Source organism: Eumetopias jubatus, unplaced genomic scaffold, assembly GCF_037043125.1.
Source record: "Eumetopias jubatus isolate StellerSeaLion01/CBP00866 unplaced genomic scaffold, mEumJub1_p1.0 scaffold_14, whole genome shotgun sequence".
NCBI lineage: Eukaryota > Metazoa > Chordata > Mammalia > Carnivora > Otariidae > Eumetopias > Eumetopias jubatus.
In genome coordinates this window covers 56,394,567-56,410,566 of record NW_028274820.1, presented here as the reverse complement: position 1 = coordinate 56,410,566, position 16,000 = coordinate 56,394,567, and the positions used below count along the sequence as shown (strand labels likewise).

The window sequence follows — 16,000 nt, the reverse complement described above, 5'->3', positions numbered from 1 at the left end:
GCTGAGCAGGGAGCCCGATGCGGGACTCGATCCCGGGACTCCAGGACCATGACTTGAGCTGAAGGCAGTCGCTTAACCAACTGAGCCACCCAGGCGCCCAATAAGTTTTTTTTTTGCTAGTAGTAAACATTATATATGGCCCTCCTAAAAGAAATATAACCACCAATACTGCAAATAAGCTTTGCTAGTGTATACTGAAGTTCTCTAAACTGTGGGAAATAATTTTCTTTTTTTACTGTTAACTTCTCTTTTAATACAAGGCTATTTAATAGATGGCTTATCTTGCCTTTTGTTGTGGAATATAAATTTTAAAGATGAAACTGTACTAAGCTAGTAAGTTAAATTCTTTCCCATTGTCTAAGGGAGTTTCTTGATTTTATTTACCTGGTGAGTCATCCAGTTGACTGACATGGATATGTACTACTATGGATTCTTGATCAGTGTATTTGTTCTTGTGTACCTATAGTGAAACCCTGCCCCTTTCCTCACTACTAAATCAGCCTTCCTGACCACCTAAACAGATTTCTTCTAATCTGTCTATTCAGGTACCCTTTGTGCAATTAAGCCATTCTGTGGATTAATTCTCCTGACTGATAAAACTATATATTTATATTATATATTACATATAATATATATCAATATATTATATATGTATATATATATATACACTTAACACAGTGTATGCCACCTTGTCATCATCCAATAAATGACAGCTATTATATATTATATACTAATAATGAACACACATGTTCACTATGGATGCATAACATCTTTTTTTTTCTTGCCTGTTTTCTACTGCTACCAACAGTTCTAGAGCATATCTCAAACTAGATCATTCCTTGTTGAAAGAACCTATAGTTGACTTCTCATTTCTTCTTATTTTGTTTGTAATTTTTTTTTTTGCCTAGCTAAATCTTCTCCATCCTTTACAACCCAATTAAAATAATCTCTTATCTTCCAACTTGAGCACAATTTCTGTGTGTGGTATTCTCTTGAGGAAAGTGATAGAAGATTCAGACTTTATTAAGCTCCTAATTTCAAAAAGCAAAAGCAAGAGAACAGAAAAGTGCCCATTACTGTATAGGCAATTATTCAGTTTTCTTTTTTCTTCCTACTTCCCTATTTTCTGATCACCTAAACTTCTCCTTACCTTCCCTCTCCTCACTGCTTAAAAAGCAGAGCAGAAAAGGAAGAAGATATGAAATTGTTCTGTTTTATTTCGTATCTATATCTGTTACCTAGATAGATAGGAAGTAGAACTGGACCAAATTTTAAATATTTCTCAAGTTAAAAATTAGAAAAGCATTTTTTCCCCTTTTTTCCAGCTAGTTTTTACTTCCTGGTCTGTTGATCTGGTAATAGTTAACCTATTTTCTTTTCTAGTTTACATTCTGGTATATTCGTGAATAAATACTCTCCCCAGTTAGCCTCACTGGAATTGTGCCCTCCAATTATTTTGTGATTTGTAACTCAAAATATTTTGACAAAAATCTCAAAAGTTTACTTTTAGGCTGGGAATGAGACAGTCTTTTGACAGAGAATGAGAATCATGGCGAGAGTTTATCTCACTTAAAAACTGATACTTAGAACTTCTCCCAGAAATGTATTTACAAAATATACATTCCAAAAGGATTTTTATTTTAATGTGGCTTATGAATTTGGGAAACATCTATATGTGACCAAAGGTAAATTTAATACAGACATAGGACTTAAACCACTCAACTGCTCTTTTGTAGGGTTGAGTTCCTATGTTTGAATTTGTAAAGCAAAATAGAGAACTTCAAGGATACTCCTCTGATGAACAGAGGAGTCAGGCATTTATGGGGCATTGATATTCTTATTTTGTTCTGCATTTTATTTAAACTCAATAAAGGATCTCTGAGAAAAGAATGTCTTTAAATAGAGAGATCAGAAAACTGAAGAGTAAATCAGAGAAGTCTTGGTTATTGTAAGGAATGGAGAAAAGAGGGTCAAGAGGTACTATTATCAGTTAATGATGCAGCTGGATAGGACTAGATTATTTTGGGTCTCAGCTCAGATGTCACTTCCTTGGAGAGGCCTTCCATGACCATCTTTCTAAAGTAGTACCTTCTTACCCCAGTTTATTTTCTTTTAGCATTTATAACACTATAATTACCTAGTTTGTTCATTTGGGTATATAGTCTGTCAACTGCTGGAACTTCACGAGTTCTGGAACTTTGATGTTTTGTTCACTGCACTGTCCTCAGAGTTTGGAGAAGTGCCTGGCATATGGTAGAAACCTAGTAACTATTTGTTGAATGAATGAAAAATAGATGATCTCTTCCACTTCAGATTTATGATCCATTAAGTACAACTAAGATTAAAGGAAATAATTCAGTTTTTGCTTTTTTAAAAGTCTTACATTGATAAATGCAAAATTCCTGCAGTCAATTGCCACAAGTATATAAAGTTTTAGTAGTTACAAAAACTAACTGCTATGATCTGAATGTTTGTGTCCCCCCAAAATTCATATGTTGAAATCTTTTTTTTTTAGATTTTATTTATTTATTTGAGAGAGAATGAGAAAGAGAGAGAGAGCATGAGAGGGGGGAGGGTCAGAGGTAGAAGCAGACTCCCCGCCGAGTAGGGAGCCTGATGTGGGACTCGATCCCAGGACTCCAGGATCATGACCTGAGCCAAAGGCAGTTGCTTAACCAACTGAACCACCCAGGCGCCCCATATGTTGAAATCTTAATGCCTAATATTATGGTATTGGGATGGTATTAGGAGGTGCTCTCATAGCCAAGAGATGCCACAAATTTCCCTTGTTCCTTCTGCCACTGGGGATACAACGGAAAGTCTATAACCCTAAAGAGGGGGCCACCCCGTTTGTTGTATTTTGTTATAGCAGTCTGAAGGACTAAGACTAATCCTTTGCATTTCTGAATAAAGGTTTTAGTACAGCCTCTAACAGATGACTGTTTATTTCCTTATGGGTAGCTAGTAGAGAAAATCAGGGAACCTGGAACCTTATTTCCCTTGTGAATCTGGCAAGTGTGCTGGTGTTTGAGAGAATTGTCTCTCTAGTTCTTACCTAAAGTAAATTTAAAAGTTGATTGACAATTTTAGATCTATGGCAAAGTTGGATTTAAAAAAAATTGTGTACTAACAGCAATAACTTATTTTTCTGTCCATATCCTCTATCCTGAATCCTATACTTATTTCCTGATTTCTAAACCCATATATCTGATCCAGTAGCCATCTCTATCAAGATGTCCCACAGACACCTTGTAAAAGTTAGAACTCTTTCTGCTGCAACTAACTGATATCTACATAAAACCAGATTATACCAAAGGGAAATTTTTTTGGCTCTTTTTACCTGGGAAGAGCAGGGATGGCACTGGCCCCAGTAACAACTAGATCCAAAAGCTCAATTGTTATCTGGATGTTCTTTCCCAACTCTCATCTCATCTTCTTCATCTGTTGGCATTGTACTTTTTTCTGTAGGTAGGTTTCCGCCGTGTGATAAGAACAGTGACGACAAGCGGCCTAAAACTTACATTATCTACCTTTAATGAACTCAGAAGAAAGAACCCCTTTCCCAGTTTTACTGTGAAAAACCAGGCAGCAAAGACACTTTGATGTTGCCAGGCTGAGGCTTCTACAAACCCCTCTGGGGTCATGTTTGTTAGTGTTATTGGAAGAGTACTTAAATATTGGTTTAAATATTGGTTTGGCTCTTAAAGATAAATAATGGTAATTTAAATGACATTTCTTTTTCTTTCACATAAAAATCCAAGCTGGTAGATGGTCTGGGGGTAGATTGGCTCTGTTTCTAAGGTGTTCAGGCTCCTTCTTTGTTGAGATTCTCCCATTCCCTAGGATGGTACCCTTGTCTGTATGGTGATGGATCACTATTTTTTTTAAAAAGATTTTATTTATTCATTTGAGACAAAGAGATACAGAGAGAGAGAGAGAGCATGAGCAGGGAGAGAGGCGGAGGGAGAGGGAGAAACAGGCTCCCCACTGAGCCAGGAGCCCAATGTGGGGCTTAATCCCAGGACCCTGGGATCATGACCTGGGCCGAAGGCAGATGCTTAACCATCTGAGCCACCCACGTGCCCCTGGATCACTATTTTTAATCTGCTTTCCATATCCTACAAGCAGGGGGAAAGAGAGAGTGGAAGGCATGCAACGGCTTTTAAGCCAGCAGTTACAGCTAGCAGACTGGTGTCCAGAACTAGTTACATGGTCACCCTTAGATGCAAGGAAGGCCAGGAAATGTGATCTCTAGTAGGTAGCCATTGTTCTAGTTAAAATTGGTTGGGGAGAGTGGAGAAGAGGTACCTTATATATGTTATTAAATGGAAGAAGGGAAAAGTAGATGTTAGGGTATTGACCTCTTGTCACAGGTAATTTTGTTATTTTATTTATAGCACAATCACATGATTATACTTGACGACATAGGAGAAGACTATTTCCTAAAGGTAAGAGGGGTGGAGGTACTATTAATAGAAGACATTGGTGGCCAGGGGAGAGGTCATGGCAAACAAATCAACATATCAGAAACTTAGTGTCTTCCAAAACAGTGTGTCTTATTTGTCCAAGTTCATTTAATACCACTACCATCCAGCCAGCTATCCAAACTAAATGTGGTAATAATTATACACTCCTCTTGTTTCTTCAGTCTCACCCCATGATTATACTTCCCAGGTAGGACTTCCTCCTCCCCACAGCTACTTCTTTAGTTCTCCCCACAATTACTTCATCTCCCTCCCCTCCAGTTTCAGTACACTGTTCCGATGTAGCCCGAGTGATATTATCAAAAGACCAATCTGATCATGTCACTCCCTTGTTAAAACAACAAAACAAAAACATTCAGTTGCTTTCCATTGCCTGCATTATAAAACCTTGCAAGTTATAAGATACTCCATAATCTGACCCCTAGTTAGCTTCTCTGTTATTTTCTAGTGTCCGAGCGTTCTATCCTACGATTATTGTCCCAGTCTCCTTGGTGTCATGCTGTTTTATCCTTCTCTGGTTTTTCCCATTCCTATATTTTCACCAGGAAGCCTTCTCTGACCATCTACTTCTTCCACTAGAGTTTACCACTCTCTCCCTTTGCTACCTCTGTAACTTATTCATTGCAGATACTTGTTTACTGTAGTCTCCATGATTAGATTGTGCATCCCTGAGGGAACTACATCTTTCATCTATATTCCTAGTGTCTGATACATTATAAATCTTTAAAAATATTTACTGAATGAATAAATGAATTAATTGAAAAAATCCTATCTTTTATATATTGGTTCTCTGTTATTTACTACCATCTCTATCATAAATGTATATATGGTGTAAGAAAATAAAAATTTTTCTGAGTTTCCTTTTTTAGATAATAAGAGGAGTTTCTAGTCTATTTTGGATATAAGTATTTGTAATATCAAACAAAATTCAAGTTGGTTTTATTTCATATACAGTTAATTTTTTTTTCAGTGTTTATTTTAGTCATCTCAGGCTGCTGTAATAAAATACCATAGGCTAGGTAGCTTAAACAATAGATGTTTATTTCTCACACTTCTGGCTGAGCAATCTAAGGTCAGGTAACCAGCAGATTCGATTCCTGGTGAAGGCCCTCCTCCTGGCTTGCAGGAAACTGCCTTCCTCCTACGTCCTTCACATGGCAGAGAGTGAGTTCTGGTCTCTCTTCCTCTTTGAATAAGGGCACTAAACCCACCATGGAGGATCCCATCCTTGTGACCTTATTTAAACCGAGGGTCCCACCACCAAATATCATCGTATTACGGCTTCAGCATATGAACTTGGGGGGAAACACAAATATTCAGTCCATAAATATCCCTGCTCCCTTTTACTCTTGGTTCTAAAGAGTTCTAAGATCTTCTCAATATGAAATGAATTTTTATTTTTGCTTTAAAGTTACTTTGAATTAATGATATTCTCAAGGGTCTTTTTTTGAAATGGTCTGTGGTATACTTGTATGTTTAAATGAAGGCTTAGACTCAGTCTATTGACTAGTACTATATTAAGTGAAAGTTTATTCTGTCAACCACAACACATTATGAGAAAACAACTTTTTCCCAGTTTTACTAAAATTAGAAACTTATTTTTTTAAAAGCAGTGCATGTTGATCATAGAAAATTTAGAAAATATATATAAGGAAGAAAATAAGTCTATAATCTCACTTTATGACTTTGTATATGATCTTTTTGTTGTGACGAACAACATTCACCTATTTGTTTATTACAAAATGGGAGTGGGTTTCATGCTTTATTCTGTACAGTTTTTCTCTCCCTGCCATTTAAACATCATGTTTAATTGTTTCATAGTATTCCCTGAATTATTTATATAATTCGTCCTCTTTGTTGGACTTTTAGGTGGCTTCCTATTTACTATAGTAAATACACCTTAACGTTAGTACTCCTTAAGTATCCTTCACTGTAATAAATACTTTGAATTTCAGTTGTGTTCATGGTAGTTTCTTTTAAAAAAATTAGTAAGATCTATTGGTCTTTCTTTAGGATTCTACTTTTGATGTCATGTTTAAACTTGCAAAGAATATGTAATGATTTGCTTATGTTTTATTTCTTTTTAACATTAAAAATTTCAATCTATCTGAAATTTATTATGATGTATTATATGGGACTTGAGTCTAATTTTAGAGTATTTTCTTGGAGCCTGCAATTTGTGTCAAGAACTTTGTCAGCAATAGAAGATCATATCATAGATCTATTTATGATAAATAATACCAAGTTTCATATAATGGGTTTTATGGTAACTAAAAATTATTATTGAATTGACTGAAATTAGTGAAGCAACTCTGAGAATCTGGTTCACTTACCATATAATAGTATACCTCTAGCTTTATACATTTTTCCCCCAGTTTCACTTACTCAGGAAAATGTTACAGGCAAATGTTCTGTTCGGAAAGATTCTGTGTTTCATAGCTGTTAGGTTTGTATGAGAGCATACCTAGTACATTATTGGCTTATAAATGTAAAAACTAAATTACCTAAATTTTTACCAATTTTACAAATATATTTATTTTGTTTTTTCTAGACTCTGTGTTTGTGGCTATCCCCGACAACATGTAAGAAAATACAAAGGTATAAGTAGCAGGATACCAGTTTCTTCAGGATTCATGGTGCAAATGTTAACAGGGATTTATTTTGCCTTGTAAGTTTATTTAATATACAAAGTAAATCTTCGATCTCTTTGAAATATCATAATCTGTTGTTTTATTGTTATTATATTATAAACTTGTTGGATAGACAATCAGCATATTTTTGTGAAAGAATATGAATCAAGATTTTTTTAAAAATATTTTATTTATTCATTTGAAAGAGTGACAGAGAGTGTAAGCAGGGGGAGGGGTAGCGGGAGAGGGACAAGCAGACTCCTTGTTGAGCAGGGAGCCTGACACAGGGCTTGATTCCGGGACCCTGAGATCATGACCTAAGCCAGAGTCAGACATTTAACTGACTCAGCCACCCAGGCCCCCTGAATATGAATCTAGATCTTGCTAATAGTTTTATTACTTAAAATATATCTCTTAATGTTCTGAAGAATTTGTAATCAACTAAAACATTTTATCTTTCTTTAACTCAAGGACAGAATGAAAATTAGCAACACCCACATATACTCACAGTTTCTTTCTTCATTACTCTTTTTTTTTTTTTGCTGTAATTTCCAAATAGTTTTTTTCCCCCGGTGAAGAACTTTTTCCATTTCCAGAAATTTTAACTCTTGAAAAACATCTTAGAGCCTTTTTGCTCACAAGTAGCTTATTATTAATTATTAATTTCTAATATTAATGCTCAGTCTTATTTAATGCCTTAGATACTAGTATTTTTCTTTGAACCCTATCTTCTACTACACATATCTTATTATACTTTGCATTATATTCATTTGATACCTTAATTTTTCTTAGTAGATTATAAGCGTCTTGACTGAAGGTAGAATTTATAATCTTTGGACTAAATATGGTCTGCTGCCTATTTTCTTTTCTTTTTTTTTTTTGCTGCCTATTTTCTTAAAAGTTTTATTAATATACACTTACACCTGTTTACATATTGCCTATGGCTGATTTTGTGCTACAGTGACAGAGATGAGTAGTTGCAATAGAGATTGTATGGCCCACAAGCCTAAAATATTTATTACCTAGCCCTTAAAGAAAAAAATTTGTTGACCCTCATGTTAGACCATTAATATTGTCCCGCAGCTCTTGGATGCTCTGATCTGTTCTATTTTCTGTCTTGATTGCTTTGTGTTTCAGGTTTAGTAATTTCTGTTGACCTATCTTCACATTCATTCATTCTTTTCTTAATGATGTTGAGTCTATTAATGAGCCCACTGACAGGGTTCTTCATTTCTGTTACTGTGTTTTATTTCTAGTCTGTTCATTTGACTCTTTCTTATGGTTCCCATCTCTCTGCTGAAATCACCATCTGTTCATACATGTTTTCCATCTTTTCCACTAGAGCTTTTAATATTTTAATCATAATTAGTTTAATTTCCCTGATAACTATAAAATCTGAATCATTTCTGAATTTGGTTCTATTGTTCTTTGTCTCTTGACAGTGGGTTGTTTTCTTCTTGTTTTGTGTGCCTTGTAAAATTTGAGTGATTATCATTTTGTTCATGGATAGAACAGTAGTGGCTGAAGTAAATATTATTTATGCCTGGAAATGGCACTCCTCTTTTCTTCTAGGCTTCTAGTGGAGTTATTATAGGCAGGAGTGAGCTGAGGTTGGATTTTGTGGTTGCTATGGTTACCTTCATGGTACCACCTACTTCAGATTCCTCTCATGATACCTGGCAGTTAGGGTGTGAGCTGGATTGCTGGAGGGTTTTTCTCAATATTCTTGTTCCCTTCTCTGCTTTTAGCTTTCCCTGTGTGCCTGCACCAAAGAAACAGTCTTTCTACATGTTCTTTTCCCCTCCTTCAGCAATAGAGTGCTGTTGCTTATTTCTGAATGTGTATTGGCCTGTGTAGGGGCTTGGCGGGGAGTGGTGTTCTCTGTTGTCCTGGTCCAGCATCAGTTATAAGCAGGACCTATGTCCCTGTATCTGGGGTTGGGGGAAGAGGGTAGCTTTTTAGTGGTCCTGTCTTTCCTCCTGTGGTAAGAGACCTCTAGTGGTCTCAACATAGGAGTTTCCTGATCCTTTCCCACTGGTAGAGGTGTTTTTTTTTCTTTTTCTTTCCCTCACAGCCACAGTCAGTCTTCACCTCTGCCCTTGGGGTGAGAGGGTTTGCTGCTCTTTCCCCAAAGGCTTTAAAACTTCACATGAGAAAAAGGTCTGGCTGGATCATCAGGCCTTTCTTGCTCAGGTGGCTGCTCTTCTCCTTCAGGCCCGAACTACCAAGAGGAGCTTTCTCTGGTCCCTCGCCTTGCCCCCAGTTTTTCTTATGAGTGCCTAGAGGAGGTTTGTGGAAAAGAGCTTGTAAGTGGGTGTGAGCTCCCCTTTGTATCTGCTCCTAGAGATTCTATACACTCATGCTGGTCCATACTGGGCTTTTAGCAGTTTAAAAGCTTAACTGAAGTCTTCTTACCTGCTTGCATTGTGGTCTGTCTCTCTTTAGAGAGACATCTGTCTGCCCTTAGGTTTCAAGCTACTTGGCTGCCTTGTGATTTTAGTTCTTTGCTGGATTAATGGAAAGCTATGATTTTATAGATTATCTGACTTTGTTTTTAGGGTGGGAGCAATGCTCTTTCCATTTCTTAGGACTCATTTGCACTCTCGATATAATTCTATTCTTTATTTTTGTTGGCAGATGACCAAGACTTTATTTCTCTGTGCATTTTTATCATTTACCTCGTTTTTAGAGTTTGGCCTTATCTTTGAAAATTAATATGCATACACACCTTTCCCCCCAATATGTCTCGGATATTTGCAACATATATCATGTACACTTCTAAATGACTGTCAGAATGCAAAGATGTAACTACTTAAGATACTGTAAGCCACAGTAGTTGTTAATTCTCATTAAAAACTGTGGGAGTTACAGAATAATTTGACCATAAAGTGTTCTGAACATTATTCTAAGGTATATAATTTATTATGCTCTGACTTGCTTTGAAAGTGTAAAATGCTTTGAAATTGCCTCACTTTTTTGATATCTGGTCTATAAATAGACATGTTCTTTAGAGAAGAAATATATATCTATAGAATTTTCTTTGCTGTTAATAGGCTTTCAGACACAATTGAAAGGAATTCAAAGATATAAAAATATGTTTTTAAGGAGGGTGAAATGCTAATGTGATCTATACTCAGTAAACAGTTTCTCATTGTATTTTGTTCAAATATATAGAATTAATTGAAAATAATTATACTTTATTTAATTTTACAGTTATAATGGAGAATGGGATCTAGCTCAAAAAGCTTTGGATGACATTATATACAGAGCTCAGCTAGAATTATATCCAGAGCCATTGCTGGTAGGTGCCTCACTTGTTTATGTAATAAAATTTCTCAATTTAAAACTATAAATTGAGAAGTAGTCATTCATAGTGCATTAGTGTCATTAAACTCAGTGATTCATGCTTCTGTTATACTAGAAAAATTTTATGCTTGAAAAGGTGTAGATAATTTGAGAATTTCATTAAGTTAACTTCTTAGGTACCAGTTAATAGTCTTTTAAACTTATAAGAATGTTCTTCTTAACATGCTAGAGCTGCATTTATTAATTAACATTAGGCATTTGGAAACATAAGTTCAATATTTTGGAATTTTAAATTTCATCATTTACATGTTAACTATAGTTTCCTTTTGAGCTCTTACTCCTTATTCTAGAAGATTTATATATCATCCTATGAAATACCTTGGAAAAGTATTCTTCTTAAAAACCTGTTAAAATTTGGCATTTTCTTTTATGTAAGGGTGTAACACATCTGTTAATACCCATCTTAAACCATATTTTTTTTCCTTAGGTTGCTAATGCCATAAAGGCTTCATTGCCTCATGGTGCCATGAAATCTAGTAAGGAGGGTACAAGGTGTATTCAAGTTGAAATCACACCAACTTCCTCTAGAATATCAAGAAATGCAGTAACCAGCATGTCAATAAGAGGTCATAGGTGGAAAAGACATGGTAAGAAATAAAAAAGTCTTCAAATTAGAGGATTATTGATTCTATCATATTTTGTCTTTACCTACAGTGCTATACCTTCTAATTTAGTAAATAACATTGCGGTAGCATGGAAGAAAGAGCTGTTGAATCACCTTTAATTCCTAAATTATTATCCACAAGTGATAAGCAGTAAGGCAAATATAGCCCCTTATGTTACATATATGAATGAAAATTTATTTAAACATTGTATTGGTTTTTAAATTTTATTTCAATAGAATAGGAGAGTAGGAAAATGCATGTTAAAATTATTCATACATGGGTTTCTATTCAAAACTATTTGCAAATATTCTTTAGTGTTTCTTATTTCTCAGCTAACTATTTGGCAAGTAAACTTGCATACTGAAGTAGAACAACTAATAGGGACTTTGACATTTTCTTTTGTACTTCCTGGTCAAGAATGCCATTGTATTGAATTGATGGCAACTCTAGCTAGGCCTATTTCCTGGATGTTAATTTTCTTCCAGGACTGTTTGTTTTAATATTCTTCCTTGACTGCTTCATTTTATTACTGAAAAATTCCACAGGAAATTAATTTTATTTATCATGGCCTTCTCAATGCTTTCCTACTTCTCTCCCTTTCTTATAATTTATTATTTTAATTTAATTTCTTATTCTTTTTATAACTCCCCTCCTACCTGCAAGTGTTATTGTAGTGGCAAGAGTCAGTGTAAGATTATTATCACCTCCCTCAGAAGGTAATCACTTATAGGACAAGAAGCAAAAAACCACTTCTTTGCCCCAAGCAAACACATATATTACTCTCTTTTTCCTGTAAACTGTGTTGAAAATGTAGCTCCTTTTGGTATATTTGGTTTCAGTTGTCTCTGTGGTCTCTGCAGAGAAAGTGCAAAAGTGAGAATATTCATGGTGAAAGAGAAAGTTGATGATGAGAACATTGTTCCTACTTGGGAATTCTAAGAAATAGTATGTCACAATGGAATGATGATAGGAAATTCCAACTTAACCAATGATCATTTTCAGTCATTTTATTTTTTAATGAAGTGTGACAATTCTTGAAATTTCTTTAGGAAGGCATAAAAGAGGTAGTAATGTTTGCCATTGGCAAGGCAAATGATGCAATGATTTAAAACATACAGAGTCTAAACATACTTTAGTTTCTTCAGTGAAAATTATGCTACTGAATGGGACTAGATTATAGGTCAAAAGTCATTTAATTAGTATGGTGGCATCCTAGAGATCAGTTTTCTGTTTTGGCATTAAGAGGTGAAAAGAGGCACAAAGGCAGTGAACCAGATCATATAGGTCACTGTGGCCGTAATTGCTCCCAAACTCATACAGAAAATGCAAGAATGAATTCCTTTTCCACATTCCCTTCTTGCTCCTTAGGTGAATGTATGGGGAATTAGAAAAAAATATAGAGGTTCTGCAGTTAAAAATGTGAAATATTGAAATTTGATTGTATTTGGGCATGTGTGTGTGAGAAAGAGGTGTGTGTATGTGTCCATGCATGCATTTAACAGAACAAGATGTTTACCCTGCAGTAAAATAGAAGCAATTTTCTAAGAATATTTTATAGGAGTAAATTACCAAAATAAGAGTGAAGACTACTTGAATATGTTGTATCTATTAGATTCTTACATATCTTCCAGATTCCATTTTGGCTACCACTTGAGGGATTGCTCCTGTGTCTTAAGGCTGTAGCCTCATTAAAGTAGTCTTCCTCACCTATCCCCTTACACTCATTCCACCCTTCAAAACTCTAACACTTGGGCAACTCTATGGTGACAAAAAAAATCACAGATGAGGATTTAGAAGAGAATGAACTATAAAAAAGCAAGTCAGGTTCAGGGAACAGACACAGAATGTGGCTTATCTTGTTTACTACTCTTCCACAGTGTGAATTCCCTTTACCCAATGACCAAAATACTCCTACTCTAAGATACTTATTTATCTCCACAGGTAGGTTACATTCTCCCTTTTTACGGTAGTCTTGGTTTTCCTAACCAGAGCAGTATTTTTCACTGTTACCTGTCCTGTTGAATTAAGGTAATTTGAATTAAGATGGAATTTTCCATCTTTGTGATGCTGATTCCTACTTTGAACACCTTATTTATTCTGAGCTCTCTAACCAACACTGGCTTCTTGTGGGGAAGATAGGTAACTTCGTGATAGCTGTTAAATATATAGACAATTCTCAGGTTATAATGGATTTTTAAATTTGTTTATATATAAATGATATTTATTCCATTTATATATTATATAAATTTTAACAAAATTTAATTTATTTATACATTAATTTTTGCAGAAACCATGTTAAAGGGTTTGTAGATTCCAGGGTGACCCACAAAAGCCTTTCATTCCATAATGTTTCTGAAGCATAGGATGTAGGTTTAGTTTATGACTGTGTGAAAACTGTTTCTTGATTTGATGAACCTCTACATTGTTTCCTGTTCCACCTATATCCTTACCACTCCCTTAGTACACCAACCCTCCCAGGAGGAAGGATTTCTTCCCAGATGCTGAACTGTATCACACAGTAGGAACGTGGAATATGCAATTTTTTTATTGTTATGTTAATCACCATACATTACATCATTAGTTTTTGATGTAGTGTTCCATGATTCATTGTGCATAAAATCCAGTGCTCCACGCAGAACGTGCCCTCTTTAATACCCATCACCGGGCTAACCCATCGGAATATGCAACTTTAAGACAGTGATAATGAGAGCTGGGGAAGGAAAGGGACAGGAAACATGAGCTTTAAGGAATATTCCTTTTTTCCCCTTGTCTCTTTCTTTGTTATTGCCAGTTGCCAGGAAAGAAGAAAGCTATTGGTCCTTTTTTCTTTCCTTGGGTCTCTCTCCTTTTTCTTTTCTTTTTCTTGTATTTATGTCTTTTTTAAAAATTGAGATATAATTGACATACATTATATTAGTTTTGGGTGTACAACATAATGTTTTAATATATGTATATACTGCAAAATGATTACTACTCTAGAGTCTACCAAGTCTAGTTAACATCCATTGCCACACATAGTTATACATTTTTTTTGTGATGAGAACTTTTAAGATCTACTCTCTTAGCAACTTTCAAATATACAGCATAGTATTATTAACTATAATCACCTTATATCCTAACATCCCCAGGACTTACTTATTTTATAACTGGAGGTTTATACCTGTTGACTATCTTCACCCATTTTGCTCACCACACCCTGCCCCCAACCCCTGCCCCTGTTGTCTGTATCTATGAGCTTGGTTTGTTTGTTTGTGTTCTACATATAAGTGAAATCATATGGTATTTGTCTTACTCTGATTCATTTCTCGTAGCATAATGCACTCAAGGTCATCCATGTTACTGCAAATGACAGGATTTCCTTCTTTTTTATGGCAGCATAATATTTCATTGTATAAATGGCACATTTTCTTCATCCATCCATGATAGACATTTAGGTTGCTTCCATATTTATGTCTATTTATTGCCTGTCTCCTTTTTTCTCCTTTTTCTAGCCTATCTGGGGAGAAGAGGGAGAGGAGTAAAAGAGGCTCTCCCATGGAAGCAGCCAAGCACAACTTTTTTTGTTTATTTTCTTTCTATTTCTTTTTATTATTAAAGAATATAGATAATTAAACCATATGAACATATTAGTATGTTTGCATATCGGAATCACCCAAAATTACCCATGCTAACAAATACATTGAATTGGAACAATTAATCACATATATTCTTTTATTTGTAGCAGAAAAAACTTATCTTTACAGCAAAAGCCAGTTGATATTTTAGTGATTTTAAAACTAATTTGGAACACTTTTTATTTCTTACATTAAAATTTTTTTCCGAGCTCCTCTAGAATGTATCACAGATCTGCCATTCTTTTAAGTCAAGGATTATCCAAAGTTTATATTTTAATAGAAAGTATTCTTTTGGAAGGTAAAAAACTAATAGCTTTAACACTTCCACTCATGTCAGAACATATAGTCCTTGCCATGGTCTTATTACTATTGAATAACAACCCAAACTTCTAGGATTATATTTTGACCAGTTTAATTGCTTGGCCCTGTATTTATTATATGATAATAATAGTAGACTTTATTTTTTAGAGCAGTTTTAGGCTCACAGCAAAACTGAATGGAAAGTACAATACCCATATACCCTCTGCCCTCTCCCCCCAATACACACATATATCTTCCTCCACTATCAGCACTCTGCACCAGAGAGTTACATTTGTAAGGCCCTGTAATTTTAATTTTGACCAGACAATGTATCCTCATATCAACTAAAGAGGGTGGCTTTTAAAGAAAAGTTGGTTTCTACTGAGATACTAATTTAGAGACATGTTTGACAATTAGTATTTTTGCCCAATTTTCCCCACTTCTCACTTGATTATCTTAATATTGTACTGACATGGCTTAACTTAATGGTGTGTTTTCAAACTTTTTAAACTTTGTGTATAAATTTCTGAGAAAAGTTTAATGACTTTATGATTCCATGCCAATACAAATGGAAAATGAAATTACAATGTAGAACTGCTGCTTTTGACTTTTAAGGGTCATAATTTCAGAATTAGTAGTTTTATTTATATGTTGCTAATTCGTTTAAGCATACCGTGTTTCACTTATTGCATATTTTTTAAACCTAGATTTTCAGACCACCTAGAGATTGAGGGGTATTTAGAAGTCATAATTTGAAGGTAAAATGCAACTAGGAAAGGATAATAATAGAATAAACGTTTAAAAACCATTACGGTAAGGGAGGAATGAGTAGATTATGACCATAGCAAGAATCAAAATGAAAATTCCAATAAGGAAAAGAAGATAAAATAATGAGATAATTTGTTAATTTTTAAAATTAATAACAAAAATGCAATTCTATTAAAAATAAACAGAAATAGCTAAAAGGAAAACAAAATATTTCTCTACAATTATGCCTCAGT

General features: G+C 34.8%; 1 protein-coding gene across 1 annotated transcript in view; it reads left to right on the top strand.

Moving 5' to 3' along the window:
- HYCC1 (hyccin PI4KA lipid kinase complex subunit 1) overlaps window positions 1–16,000 on the top strand; it is a 98,484-nt gene that overhangs the window by 67,538 nt on the left and 14,946 nt on the right. Inside the window, exons 8-10 of the mRNA XM_028119350.2 lie at window positions 7,036–7,152; window positions 10,328–10,415; window positions 10,908–11,067. Coding sequence (XP_027975151.1) covers window positions 7,036–7,152; window positions 10,328–10,415; window positions 10,908–11,067 — 365 coding nt within the window. The remainder of the gene's footprint in view (window positions 1–7,035; window positions 7,153–10,327; window positions 10,416–10,907; window positions 11,068–16,000) is intronic.